The following is a 13,758-nucleotide window of genomic DNA, read 5'->3' on the forward strand; positions in this document are numbered from 1 at the left end:
CTCTTAAAAATTCTTTAATAAAAATCGGCCAACAAAGCTGCACTTTTTGCTCAGCGGCTTGATTTTATTATGTGACTGTATTTGCTGTTTAGTCTTTTCTGGTGTTTATAGTGTAAAATTGTTCTCTCTTTTGTTGAATAGTATGGTGTAATATTGTTTTTATGCCTCTTTTCCAGCTCTTTAATGTTAATGAGAATTGGTTCTCAATTGATTCGGTTGGATAGGGGAAAAATGTCCTTTTTTTCCCTTTTTTTTGGACAATGAAATTAATTAACTTTTAAGTTATAATCTTGCAAAGATGAATGTAAGTTCTATGTTCAATATCTTCCATTTTACAGCAGAAGTTAGTGCTAGGAAAAAAAAACAACTCCTTTGCTTGGAAAAAAAAAGGAGTGGTAGGCTTCTGCACTCTGGGATTCAAAGCTCCCACTCTCCCATACAGGTATATTTATAATCCTTAGCTGTCGCTCTCCAGAAGAGCAAATCAAAGCCAGTAAAACATAACTGCCATAAATAAATGAATAGATGAGCAACAGCCCTGGACTGGAGGGATTCACCTAGCAATCACCCACATCAGATCAGATCAATGCTCATGGAAATTTCATGAAGCCTAGAATCCACATCGCTTCATATTTCACTATAATAACCCACAGAGCCGCAGGGGGAGTGCGTACGAAGAGGTGAGGGTGGGAAGGGGGGGAGGAAGGGAAGGAAATAAAGCTAGGGTGTTGAGGGGGGGTGGGGTGGAGGCTGGAGAGGGAGGCATTGAGGGTGAATGTTGGGTGCGTAAGAAGAAGGTGGGAGGATAATTGAGAAATCAGAACAGTCCAGTCGTCCTGGAAGCTGAAAAGTCAGCGCCCGGCTGCCCTGTCTCCGCGGCTTGTGTCACAGCGCTGTGTGCCGGGAGGTGAGTGGGTAGGGTAGTTGCAGGGTTAGGTAATTGGCTCTGAGGCTTGATGTTAACACCTTAACAGGCCCTCAGACGGAAGGGTATGGAGCTGATCATATCACAACCTTCTGTTTCTCCCTCTCTCCTCCCTCCCTCACTCCCTTCCCCTTTCTTCGCTCCCTGTCCTTCCCTCCCCTCTGCAGTCTCCCGTGCTCAGGTGTGATCTCATAAGCGCTGCTTGGCGATCGATGCTGCCAGTGGCAGGGGGTTCAATAGCCCTGAATTACGGCTTCATTTCTGCCCCTATCCCCTCCTTCCCTCCCTCCCCTCCTTTCCTCCTCCTCACACAGATGAGAGCTGCCCACTAACACCCCTCATCCCACCTCCCCCTTTGCCTTCCTTCTCACTCACACACACACACACACACATAAGAAACACCCCCCACCAACTACTCACAATCCAGATCAATACCTTACAATCTAATTTTTATCCATTTTTCCATAAACCCTGAGATTGCGTTTATTTGCAGAATCCGACAAGCTAAATAAAGCATCGCTTGAACATGTCAGGGAGACTAATGCGTGGCTGGAAATTCATACAGAGAAAACAGATGAGTGGAGCTTTTCGCTCCTAAAGGAAGGGAGAGGCTGAGCCCGACGGAGAGAGAGAGAGAGAGTGGGGTGGGGTGAGGAGGTGGGAAAAAAATGGAGATTCTACAAATCAATGGAGGTGAGGACGCTGCTAGAACGTAAGCCCTAATTATCTGTTGCAAAAAGTGCATGTCGACAGTTAACAATACCTGACAGCTAGGAGCCTCACAGGGAGAATGCAAATTTTGAAAAAAAAAAAAAAAAAATCCAGATAGAAACTGTGCGCTTGAATTAAGACATAAGAAAGAAAAAAAAAAGGTAAGAAACCGTTCCCTCTGGTGAAGGCTGCTCATTTTCAGCAGGGTATAAAATAATCTACATCCAAATTCATTTACATCATCATCATCATGGAGCAGATGTTCCCATAATAAGAAGGCAGCATGCTAAAGAGGGAAGACAAGCCACATGGTGCAGAAAATTAATCTCAATCTCAAATAGAGGTGTGAGTTTTGTTGCAGTTAGGGACCGGGGATGTATGCGGGTCCCTCGGCTGGCCCGGTTTCCAGCAGCTGTAAGACTGGGCCGGTTTAATCAACAGCAGGCATCCGCCCAAGCTCAATAAAAGGCAGCATTCACAAATAGGAGCGGGACAAGTAATTGACCACCTCACGGTCGAACCCGGCTTTTATTGCCAGATGACATGCGCTCGTACGCATCTGTGGGGGCATCGTGAGTTTATATGTGAATGTGTTTATCTGCGGGATGTTATCTTTAGCCATGCATTAAAATAAATAAATAAATAAAATCCTGCATATTTTCTGCTCAAAAAGTTGCATGAAATTAATCCAAGCCTTCCTTGGTTTGATTATAAAGTGAAACCTTGCATTAACAGTGCTTTGGAAAAGCATTCATGCCACTAGGACTTTTCCAATGTTACAATAACAAGCTTTATTATGCTTCCTTGAATTAGTTAGAACAGGCCGCTGAGTGATACAGAATATGTTCATTATAATGTTTTCATAAAATCATTCTCAGATAATACAATTTTAATTCTGCCTTTCGGAATTAGCTGTTTTGGGGCCTCCTGTCACTTTAAATCCAAGGAAGCTGCTGCTGGCCACGCCCACTCAACATATACATTTGCACTTTATAGCATCTTCGACCCTGAGTCGGATCTAGGAGCAGAAGAAGAGAAGCCTCCAGGACAACAATCAGGGACGCAGGAAGTTGTTTCTGAATTGCAAGTCAACAACAAAACACTTGTCTTTTCCAGCAGCCATTGTAACCGGCACACAGAAAGCTGGGTTCACCTGCGGTTTCTCGGTAATGGGATGGTGCCTGCTGATTGTGACTTAATAATCCAGACATCAACAAACATCAACTTCAGCTAAATATTTTAATGTTAAAATTTAGGAAAAGGGATAATGTGGCATATATTTATATTCACCCCTCTTTAATCTGATGCCACTAAATAAAACCCAGTGTAACAAATTGCCTTCAGAAGTCAGGTGGGAACATCTGTTGATAGCTCAACTTTTATTTGTGAACTCCATAAATGTGGCCTTAAAAAGTCTTGTTTTCCAAAAGCCACATAGGTAATCACTTGTGGAATCATCTGGTCACACTAAAGCCAACTGTGTTTACACCATGCCTGCAGGTAAACATGGTGATGGCAGCATCATACTGAGATGAAGCCTTTCCTCAGCAGGAAAAGCTTGCTGAGGATGAGAAAATCCTCAGCAAGCTGAGAGAAAAAAGTGATGAGAAAAATGAAAGCGCTAAACTCATGGCAATTCTTGAAGAAATCCCATTTAAAGGCTGTAAGAAACTTGAGTCTCAGTCAGAGGTTCACTTTTTGTGAGGAAAGCCACCCTAGAAATATACCGCAAGTCACAACGGAAAGCTTAAAATCAAAGCATTTTCATGAAGTGGTGTGGCCCAGTCAAATCCTTAACCTAAATTCAGCTGAGAGTCTGTGGTAAGATTTGAAAATCTTGCCACAGTCTCAATATCCAGTGAAAGGAATGTTGTGAAAGAAAAATTAGGGGGGGATGCGTTTCACAAGCACTACTTTGTGTTGGCCTTTCATGTAAACTTCCAATAAAATACAGAAATGTTTGCTAATATAAGGAGACAAAATGCAGAAACGTTCAAGCTCTACGAATGCTTTCGCAAGACACTGAGACCTAGCGTTATTTTCAAGCTTGTGAGAGCATCTTCATGCTTGCATCACACCCCTTGGCATTATCTGTGCTTCCCAACAGAACATGCAGTGTTCTAAAATGACAGGCAACTGACTGCCTGAGCTTCCTCTACTCCTAAAACTAATTTAGAGCTCAGAAGGCAGAAGCTCCGCAGAGACGGGGAAAGGATGTCAGCGGCAGCTGGTTTAAATTCTCTTCTTGACTTTTGTCTTTTTCCTCTCGCTGTCCCCGCTCCTCCTGGCTGCAAGCTGACTGATGTTCCCACCACACCTAATCTGCACTCATTGCTGAAAAACCACCCCTAATGTTGGCGCGCGCGCGTGTGGGCGAGACGTGCGTCACCGGCAGCCCTTAATGTGAGCCAGCAGAGCCTTTTAATATCAGCAGAAGCCGAGGTGGAAGCGGCACACAGACAAGGTTGCATACTGAGGAGGGAGGGGGATTGCCTTTTCAACGACACGGGCGATTCATCAACTCTCCCAATCTGAGGCCGGCATTCCAGCCCCACACACATGATCGTGTGGACACGTGGGTCCTGCTGGTGGAGCATTATCGCCTTATATTGCATGGAGAAAAGAAAAGGGAAAGCTTCCTTGATGAATGTTGCGATGACCCAGTGAAGAGGTGATACACAAGCCAACGTGGAGATGCATCCGTACCCAAAGGAGGAGGAGGATGTAGATGGAGGCGGGGGCAGGGGTGGGGCTGGGGAGGGGGGCAAGCAATGACCTGATAATAAGAGAGGGAGATTAGGGAGAGCTCTCAGCCCCAGAGGTGGGTAAGGCAGAGGGCAGAGAGTGGAACAGAAGAGGGATAAAGGGATAAAACGACAGAGGAAGAGCAGGGATTGAAAAAAAAAACAACAACATTCTTCTATTCTTATCAGTGGATAGCTTAATTGCCTTTGATGATTCTAATTGAAGCTTTTGGAAGTCTAATGACAGAGGAGTCCTCAGAGACGACAGGAAACACATTACTGTAATAGCTTCTCAGCGATTCTCCTCTGCACCCAAAGTTAACTCAGTTGTCCCGTCTATCCAGAGCGACAGTCCAATTTTTGTCCAGCTGGTGGCTCTAGCTGCGTGCTGGAGTATCGATAATCATGCAGCGGAAGGTGTGCGGCAAAGAGAAAACACAAAGAAAGGGTTATGAGGGTAGCATGTTTGCAAAGCAGCAGTAGCAGCAGTATTGGGTATGTGTTGACTTAATTAGGTCTGTGAGCTGCTCGCTTTCCTCTCCTCAGCAGAAGTTGATTAGCAATGCCAGCTGTCCCCAATGTAATTCAGAGCGTGCACGCGCGTGCGTGCGCGTGGAATATACGAGTGCATGCAAGTCTGATGCTGCTGGGCTGCGTTGATGTGTGTTTATGTGTGCGCCGTGGCTGCCAGCTGCCACACGGCGCTGCCAATCCTCTATGATTAGTACCCACTGGCAACTGGGCTCAAACTGGTGCCAAACAGACCCAGGAGGGTAACGTAGCCCACGGTAATCCTCCTCTCTCTCTCTCTCTCTCTCATCCGCTTCTCTTCTCCTCCTTCTCTCGCATCAATTTTTTTTTTTTTTTTTTTGTTTCTCTCACCCTGTCGACCGTTTCTGGCTCTGGCTCACGACGCTAAACAAGAGCAAGCTCCTTCTCCCCTCGCGGGAAGTGGAACAATACAGAAGGTTGGGAGAGAGGAAGGTACAAATACCCGCTGAGGACGCACAGCAGTGGCTAAAAACGAAGTGTGAGAAAAAAAAAGTCGGGCTGGGATCTATGCCTCGCCACGGTTGACTGTGCCCTTGTGAAGATGTTGTTGCTTGGCAAGCAGCTCTGTGGCGTCCGGGCTCGGCTCCGGGCGGATAACCTTGCAGCCTCTCACCTGTTGAGAGTCCTCTGTGCACCTCCGCGGAGGCCAAGAGGGCGCCGAGAGCGCGCAAAATGCGGGAGAGAGATGAATTCGCTCAATGACGCGTTTCTCGAAAAACTGAACGTGACATTGTGACTGGACTGAAGATGGCGAGAAGCAATGCAGGATTTCTCCGTTTGGAGATGGACCAAGGAACTGGCTGTTGATCAAAAACCGGTGACCGGCTGGTCAATGCCCAAAAGTCTGATGCCTTTGATTCAGTGAATAGAGCATATGTGCCAGGTTGCACTTCTAAGCACACTCTTTAATGTGAAAGCTGATGCAGAGGTTTAACAGTATTTTCACTGTCATTCAGCTGTTTAAAAGGAAGCCGGTCAAAAAACAGAGATGAAAAAGGAAACCTAATCGTCTACAGCATGTAGACACAAGTCTATAGATTTGTAAATATATTACACTCTTTTGGAAGTTAAGGCAACAATCTACATTTTCTAGGAAATAGACATTGAGAATCCTTTTTTACTAATGGTACCGATGCTAACTGCAGTAACCCCTAATATGAGACGATAAAGACAGTTTAAAATGTCAACGCCATAAATCATTTGCCTTTGTTTTAAAACAATAGTAAACCCCCCTTTTTTTTCGTTTTTTTTTTTTTTTTTTACAATGGTGGCTCTTTCACACACGTTGTCGCCTCCACACTAGATTTATGGGAGGAGGGCTAGAGAAAAAAAAAACTCTTTTAAATGCCTATATTGTAATTCTTAAAGACAAGTATCTGCAAAAAGGAAAAAAAAAACTGTACAGAAGGGTCAAAGCTTTAAAAGAAACAAGAAATCGGAAATTGGTCACAAAATTGTGATTGGATAATCTCTGGCATTTATGAGTCCCACATGACTGGCGAACCAAAAGGCCGAAGTGCATACAGACACTCCTGTATGCACTTCCTGTGTACCCACACAGCTCTGTGTGTTTGGCAGCCTGTGAGGTGTTGGACAGCTCTGGCATGGCAAAGGCTGCACACCCATCTGCCCCCCTCCCCAGCCCCATTCTTAGTAATGCAGTTACTTTTCAGCAAGCGTGTGCCTGGAGTACATCTGTGCAAAGACAGCAGCGCATCCGATTGCAGCCTTTACCATGAATCCACGTAGTTGTGACTGATGGTTGTGGATAGATAGTGTTGTTGCTCTGTAATTAGGACACGAGATGTCGAGAAATGCATGGCGACTCGCACGCTCTCGCTCATTTATGATTTTGTCAGATGTTGGCAATTCCAGTTGGGGCTTAGTGCCTAAGTCTATCAGTGGTTGAGATTACAGACAGATTTATGTGATTCGCGGGCTCCCCAGAGGACCTGCGGCCTCGCACTGGTTAATCACTGCTTCACATTCGCTCCTTTCTGCCGTTCGCTCACCGCACTGCTAGATTTTTCAACGCAACACCAGAGCTTTTCGCACCCCTGCCGACAAAAAAAAAACCCGGCGTGAAACGCTTCCGTTTTTACTGAATCCCGCCTTCGACGGGGGCTAATTCTTGATAATCCCACTAATCAAAAGGTTAAACCTCCCCCCTGACCTTCACTTGCTTCATAAAAGAGGGAAAATTCCTTTTCTCGTCAGATCAGCAGGCCTTTTTTTTTCTTTTCACTGAATTATCGAGTCGCGTTATTGAACTTTGAATTGTCTAGCGTGCATGTTTTGTTTTTTTTTCCCCTCAGTGCATAAAATGCACAACCTCGACAGTTTCAGCAGATACGGCCAAAAGAAGTGTGTCTAAAATAAGCCAGCGTGGGAACACGGTTCATCTGATTACTCCTCGTCGTTCCGCCACTAGTCAAGTCACGGATGCAGGACGTGGCGTTGGGTCGACCGCGTTATTACACTGCAGCGTGGTGCCGTTGACGTCAGCGCTTCAGTGGTACCTGTGTAGATGAAGCGTCCAGGTGTGCCTTTGCAGAACTGTTTGGATTTGTAGGACAGCGTGACTTCCACCACCCCGGGGATGTGCCTGGGCGGGGTCTGCACACGGATGGCGTGGGGAGTGATCAACTACAGAGAGGGCAGAAGGGAGGCGGATTAATGAAATGAAACTTCACATCTTACCAGCCGCTCCTGGGAGTACTCTTGGATTGTCTGAGCCCCTCTTGTTTTGCAGCTTTGACTGTTTTTTTTTCTTCGGTATAATACGCCTGAAAATGATGTGTTAGCGCCAAAGCCCTCAGGTGGCCCCGTAGCCCAAGGCAATGTCACTGTGAGGCTTAGGATGGTTATCAGCACTGACACGGGCTATGTAATAAGGATTCAAAAGCGGTTATCTGTTTATGAATAAAACACACGATTCCTCTGCTCGCGCCTATTGAACAGCATAAGTAAGTGTATAATATGCTTGTCCCCACTGGCCCCGTCTCTGTGTCTGTCAGCTGGAGCCATCTAGCCGCCGTTAGCCACATGAAAGCACCAAAAGGCTCACTTAGTGCGGCTCGCGTCGCACGCACGTGCGCATTCTGAAGGGCCTTTTGAAGAAAGCGGTATCATGACAAAGCGCAGATGAGGCCTCACTGAGAACTAGTTCTCTGCAGCGAGCTAGCACTCAAACGCTAGGAGCGCTCAAAAGCCATCAGCGCCGCTGCCAGCACTTTAAGTGTGTGGATGGATGTGTGCGTCGCTCTTAACTGTCCCTTTCATTCCTCACTTAGCTGGGCTTTCATTCCACCATTGTCTGCACCCCCCCCCCTCCCAAACTCAAACTCACCCCCTCAGCGAGACAATATAGGAGCTTTTTATAGAATTATTCCTTTACTAAAGAGGAAGCTGTTTAGCTGCACTGCCTCGCTGACCTTCGGTTTTTACACATACACCGCATTTACATTTTAGTCATGTGGCAGATGCTCCTTACAAAGGGATTCGTCCTGCGCGGCGTGCACGCGCATTTCAAGAAAGTGTTCCTTCAAACGCAGCCTAATAGATGGCAGGTAAGGAAGGAAGTGAACAGAGAGCGGCACAGATTGCAGCCTGCTGCTCAGATTTTAAAATGGATGTGAAAAGTACTTGCAGTCTGACGTTACTTATTGCTGTTAATTACTTATTAATCATCTTGTTAGTGTTTCTTGATTGATTCTTTCAATTTTCAAGTTGTCTGCGTTTGTTTTTCTCCCACATCGTCAAAGACAGCGACAAACAAAGGGTTATTTTTTTCTCTGTTCCGAGGAGTAGTGCGTTAGCAGAATGACTGCATGTAAAATGATCATTAATAGCAAATAAAGAACTTTGACAGCTAAAATTACTGGCTTGCAAAAATTCAAGCGCTCATTTAAAAATGTTTTCTGTGAAACACACCAAAACAGGGTAAACTTACCAATGCATAATGTCCATCATCTTTCTCTGCAATATTTTACACTACTTGATTTCTATCTACTGCTTCAAGGCAGATTTGGATGATCTCTTGGGATTAAGGTAAAACAGATTTGGATATTTTTTGGAGCTGATTCCACGTTTGCCTATCCGCTTATTGTTTTCCTCTTAAATGAGTTCATCTCTAATTAAAGAGAGTTAAAAGAAATTGTCTGGTTGAGGAATAAAAATCCATTAGTAACAAACTAATAAATCAAACAATAGAAAACCTTTTTTTCCCCCATTTTTAGAAGGAAGTCGTTAGTTAATATACAAATGTTTGTCAACTTAAACAGTGATGGATAAATCTCATACTTGCTATAAGATTAATCTTAACACCTTTCCTATAAAATAACTAAAAATAGTCCCTAATGTGGCACGCTGCATAAATCTACCAAGTAAATATTCTCAGGAAAAAAAGAAAAAGTTTCAGCGTGATATTATTTAAGTGCAACATATTTTTGTAATCACAGGTGAAGTGTGAAACCGGTAACTCACCTCACTCCAGACAAGCATTGTTCCAAAAATGACTTGGAGGCCATCGAAGAAGTTGTCTCCGATGATGATGACCGTTGCGCCCCCCGTTGTCCAACCTTCACTGGGACTGATGGCTTTGATGCTGGGGGTTGCTGGAATAACAATAAAAATAAAATAAAAAATCCCACATCACAGATTAGATTCTAACCCACCGAAAATAAAAGATCAGCAAGGTTTCTGCCACTGGTGCCACACGTTGTCCTTCTCTCCCCCCGCCCCCGTCTTTCACACACTCTCAGACACACACAGATCACCCCTCGGCCCTCTCCCAGGGGTTGGGGCGTGGACGTGGAATTCTAATCAGAGTGATTATACGCACCCCGTTATTAAACATCACCTCTGCCCTGCGTGTGAGGGCAGCGGTGGTGCGCTTGTTTTATGACACGTGGCAAAGCGTGCAGGCCTGTAAATGTCAGGTGTGCTCAGTGTCTGATCAAAGGGCATGCGACCGGGGAGCAGAGCAGAGCCAACAGTAGCTGTGCCCCCTGCATACCTCTGCCTTCATTAACCAAACACTTAGCTCTCGCTCAGCTGTCTGTACAACATAACTGTGTGTCGGTTTCCATCTCCTGGCCTGTGGAGCCTCTCTGAACACACGCTTATGTGGGCATAAATGTTGCCGATTCGTAAGGGTGGGCGAGTTTCCCCACCCTTACTCACCCTTGTGCATGTTCTCAACAGGAACATGCACAAGAGTATTCAGACTGCTTGAACTGTGTCACATTTAGTTATAATGAAAGTAGAAACAAATGTATTTTATGGCTATTTTAGGCCAGTGACCCCGCACAAAGTTATGCGTAATTGCAGACTGGAAGGAAAATGATACATAGTTTCACCTTTTCAGTAGAGAAAAAAAAAAGTAAAGTTTCATCGGAATATAAGTCTAACTGTGAATCTGTGAAGACCTTTGAGGTTTAAAGGAAGAAAGCAACCCTACTAAGACATGGCCGTTCAGCTAAGCTAACAGGCTTAGCAAGGAGAGCAACACTCAGTGAAGCAACTAAGAAGCCCACGGCAACCCTGAAGGAGATTCAAATACCATCAGCACCGGAGGGAGAATTTGTTGACAGGATAACCCATCCTTTATGGAAGAATGGCATGAAGAAGGCTATTGTTGAAAGAATCCTTGCAGGGGACAAAACAAACACATTACAGAAGGTACTCTGGTTAAAGTAGACCAGATGTCTTCATGTGGCGACGGCATCACGCTGTGTGGACGCTTTTCTTCAGCGGGGACGGGAAAGCTGGAGTTGGTGGAAAAATGGCCGGAGCAAAACACAAGGCAATGCTTTAATGAAACCTTGTAGAGAATGCAGAAGTCTTGACACTGTGGGAAAAGATTCACCTTCCAGCTCAAAACAGGAGCCAAAGGTATGCGTTGGAATGGCCAAGTCAAAGTCCAGACCTCTATTAAATTGTGTCAAGACTTAAAACAATGATGATCGCAAACTCGTTCAGATCCGCAGAGCTTGGCACTTTGCAAAGAATATTGGGCTTATATCTCAGTCTGTAGATCTGCAGAAACTTGCAGACGTAACAGCTGTGAAACAAACTGACTGTAACCATAAGCATGCCACTCTTTTTTACTTCTGAAAACATTTCTCTTCCACTTCACAACTACGCACTAGTTGGCGTTGCGCCATCAAGTCCCCCCCCCAAAAAAAAACAAAACAAACAGAAGTTTGTGGTTGTGACATTACAAAATGTGACATCTGCAAAGTACTGTATTGTCGCAATAGTTTCACTAACTGCTCCTTTATTTGCTTTCGGACCTTATCGGTCCATGTTGTGGACTTGGAGATTACTGAATGTGATTGAAGAAAAGAACAGCACTGAGAGGAAGGGAAAAAAATACATGTTTATATAATCTAAATCTCCTCTCCTTAACAGATATGCAGCTTGTCAGACATGTTGTAATTCTGCAAAGCGGCATAATCCACTTTAGACTAGGCTGACTTTTTTTTTTTTCTCCCCTCACAGCCCTGTCTTTGCTCTTTGCCTGACTCCCTGTTCTGTTGATCCTCCCCAACAAGCTGGAGTGATATTTAGCCCCCTGATACGCCCGCAGAGATCAGCGTTCGCCGAGCAGCAATCTGTGGCCGTAATCACGGCCCTGAGATGCCTCCCCTTTCACAGCCGCTGATATTATGTGCCCTCGGTGCGCATGTGTGTGCGACTTCTTTTTACGTGTGTGTGTGTGCGTGGATTAACCAGATGGTGGAACGTGAATCCATGTGATAGGATTATACTTTGGGGTGTTCCTCTGTGCCATCTGTTCGACTCTATGGGCTGCTCATCTATTACCGCTCGAAATGGGCCCCAAAGTCACGGATCCGCCACACTGGGATCGCGCCGCTTTTGTATCTTTTCATCTCGTCTTTTTGATACATTCCTGCCTCTTCCTTTCACGGAAACTGCGAGCCACCTTTCCTACACCTCTCTGTTCTGTGCTTTCGCTCCTTTTTGTCTTTCTTCAGACTCCTCTCAACGGGAGGAACAGGCAAAAAAAAAAAAAAAAAAAAAAATCAGAGGTGAGGAAATTCCCAAACAAATCTCTCTTAGCAGAGGCGACATCTGTTACGGTGCGCATTCCGCTTTCGGTGCGAGATCCGACGCCTCCAATATGTCTCGTCTTTGTGAACTTTTCTAATCAACTGTGAGACCGGGCACGGGAGGGGGGCCAAGTGGTCCACTTTGTCTCTGGAGGACAGTCATCAGAAAGACTTAACCGTGGCATTCAATCTTAACTCAATCTACTCCAGGCGGTCATTTAAATCCCTTCTTAGTTTTGTCGTCATTATCATCCCTGAGGTTGACTTTCCTCAAAGAAGAAAAAAAATATGTTTCTCTTATTTAATGTCTGGGAAATCGAAATGAGAAAATAACTGGATTAGGGACTTGGGAATCAGTGCAGCCTCCTAAATCATACGCACATGTCATTATGAAGTATTAAAGGTTTGGGTTTGACTGTGAGTGTGTGTGTGTGTGTGTGCTTGCTTTTTTTTCTCTCTTTTTTTTTGTTATGGGTGTGCTTGCTTGAAAACCTGAGGGATGGAGAGTGATGGAGGGCTAGAGGATAAAAGCAGGTCTCCAAGGAAATAAAGCTAGTGTTGGCTTTAAGCAGAACAGACCTCATAAGACACATAGTGCTTATCTGAGGCAGAGTAGAAGGCCCAGAGGCGCAGACCTGAGGGGAGCAGGCCACATGGGAGAGACAAGAGACTCTCGCGTGTTTCCACTCGCTCCTTAGCTCCAGTTAGAAGAGAGGAAAGTGAAATCCAGGAGGAAACAGGATGAAGATAAGAAAGAAAGCACATGTTTAAGGCTTTGAGGAGACGAGAGGGGAGAAAGGGAAAGAGGGGTTGGAAGTGGAGCTAGATTTTTTTTTTTTTTTTAAGGGGAGGAAGAGGATGAGAGAGGAGGAAAAGGAAAGAAAGAAGGGAAAGGCAAAGGAAGGAGGGTTTTTTTTGTTTTTTTTTAAAATACCGTGTTCCAGGTAGGACGGAGTTCCTTCCGAGGGGTCCAAACGTCGAGCCCGCCGACCGTGTTTGGAGTTGTTGTGCACAAACATGTTGTCAGACACGGCCAGGACGTGGCCCTCGACGCTCACCGTAGTGGACACAACCACCTGAGAGAAGGGAGGCCAAGGAAAACAAGAGAACCGCTGAAAACCTTTGAAAGTAGCTCATTCTAACTTTAAAATGATCTACAGGATCAATTGCAGACTGCATGAAGATCCTAAAAAGTTTAGGTTTTTAAGCAAGTAGTGTCAATAACCAATTAATAACAATAGAAAGGCTGTGACCACTTTGAGCTGTCAGATGATGCATTTACGGTTCATGTTTGTATCTTACTGGTACGTATTTCATTAAAAGCTCAAATATATCTTTCTGTGTAAATACATATTAGTTAAAACAATATATGTTTAACTTATATATAAGTTAAAACAAAAAGAAAAATGCCACCAATCATGTTGCCATTTGTTTTTTTTTGGTGTTTGGAAATCTTCTGAAGAGCCCGGCTGCCTCATCTTCACACTGAATCCCTGCTCAGCTTTGGGTGTCAACCCAAATGTTCTGGCAGGATTTCCCTCAAGTTTCACATGTTTTGCCTTTCTACCCATTTAAAAAAAAACACCTAAATGTTTATCAGCCCAATTCTCTACAGAATGAATTTGTTACACTGCTTTAGGAAACGATTTATACACCTTGAACTTTTCACATTTGTCACATTGCAACCACTTCTACTTTTATGAGGGTTTTATGAGATGGACAAACACAAACTAGTGGACTTGTGAAGCGG

The 13,758-nt window shown here is 44.7% G+C and overlaps 1 protein-coding gene across 4 annotated transcripts in view; it reads right to left on the reverse strand.

The window, feature by feature from the left end:
- Nucleotides 1-13,758, reverse strand: part of ebf1a (EBF transcription factor 1a) — a 79,739-nt gene that overhangs the window by 19,448 nt on the left and 46,533 nt on the right. For all 4 annotated transcript variants that reach the window (XM_028008906.1, XM_028008909.1, XM_028008908.1 and 1 more), the window contains exons 8-10: nucleotides 12,943-13,084; nucleotides 9,418-9,548; nucleotides 7,452-7,578 (exon numbers count right to left, since the gene is read on the reverse strand). In XM_028008906.1, the coding sequence (XP_027864707.1) occupies nucleotides 7,452-7,578; nucleotides 9,418-9,548; nucleotides 12,943-13,084 (400 nt within the window). The remainder of the gene's footprint in view (nucleotides 1-7,451; nucleotides 7,579-9,417; nucleotides 9,549-12,942; nucleotides 13,085-13,758) is intronic.

This window comes from Xiphophorus couchianus, chromosome 23 (genome assembly GCF_001444195.1).
Source record: "Xiphophorus couchianus chromosome 23, X_couchianus-1.0, whole genome shotgun sequence".
Lineage (NCBI taxonomy): Eukaryota > Metazoa > Chordata > Actinopteri > Cyprinodontiformes > Poeciliidae > Xiphophorus > Xiphophorus couchianus.